The sequence below is a fragment of the Apis dorsata genome, unplaced genomic scaffold, assembly GCF_000469605.1.
Source record: "Apis dorsata unplaced genomic scaffold, Apis dorsata 1.3 scaffold_217, whole genome shotgun sequence".
Classification (NCBI taxonomy): Eukaryota; Metazoa; Arthropoda; class Insecta; order Hymenoptera; family Apidae; genus Apis; species Apis dorsata.
The window spans coordinates 398,345-398,644 of record NW_006263500.1 but is presented as its reverse complement, the minus strand read 5'-3'; the positions used below and the strand labels follow the sequence as shown (position 1 = coordinate 398,644).

The window sequence follows — 300 nt, the reverse complement described above, 5'->3', positions numbered from 1 at the left end:
TTAATCTTTATCTCTAAATCTTACAAGTTTATGTATAGAATTACAAGTGCATTTCGTTACGTCACTTGACGTAATAGATTTAAATAAGCGAAAGCAGTTTTCATCACCTGAAGTAACAATATATTTTACAGTAATTAATAAATATATACAAATATGAATAAGCATATGACTTACATTACCAAAGGTGTATATCGACATGTGAACTAGCTTACCAGCAGTGATCTTAATCACCATGCTGGATCTTAAAATGATCTGTATTAAATTCAATATATCTTTTCCCGGTAAGTAATACCAGTTTGT

The 300-nt window shown here is 29.0% G+C and overlaps 1 protein-coding gene and 1 long non-coding RNA gene across 3 annotated transcripts in view; one reads left to right on the top strand and one right to left on the bottom strand.

The window, feature by feature from the left end:
* The window catches only part of LOC102679623, a 2,655-nt gene that overhangs the window by 37 nt on the left and 2,318 nt on the right, over window positions 1-300 (bottom strand). The window contains exons 5-6 of one of the 2 annotated variants that reach the window (XM_031510233.1): window positions 175-300; window positions 1-107 (exon numbers count right to left, since the gene is read on the bottom strand). The exon at window positions 1-107 is cut by the window's left edge and continues 37 nt beyond it. In XM_031510233.1, coding sequence (XP_031366093.1) covers window positions 57-107; window positions 175-300 — 177 coding nt within the window. In that variant the 3' untranslated portion in view covers window positions 1-56. The other variant, XM_031510232.1, reaches the window with a different exon arrangement.
* LOC102681022 overlaps window positions 201-300 on the top strand; it is a 5,659-nt gene continuing 5,559 nt past the window's right edge. The window contains exon 1 of the long non-coding RNA XR_004150413.1: window positions 201-281. This is a non-coding gene — a long non-coding RNA (uncharacterized LOC102681022). The remainder of the gene's footprint in view (window positions 282-300) is intronic.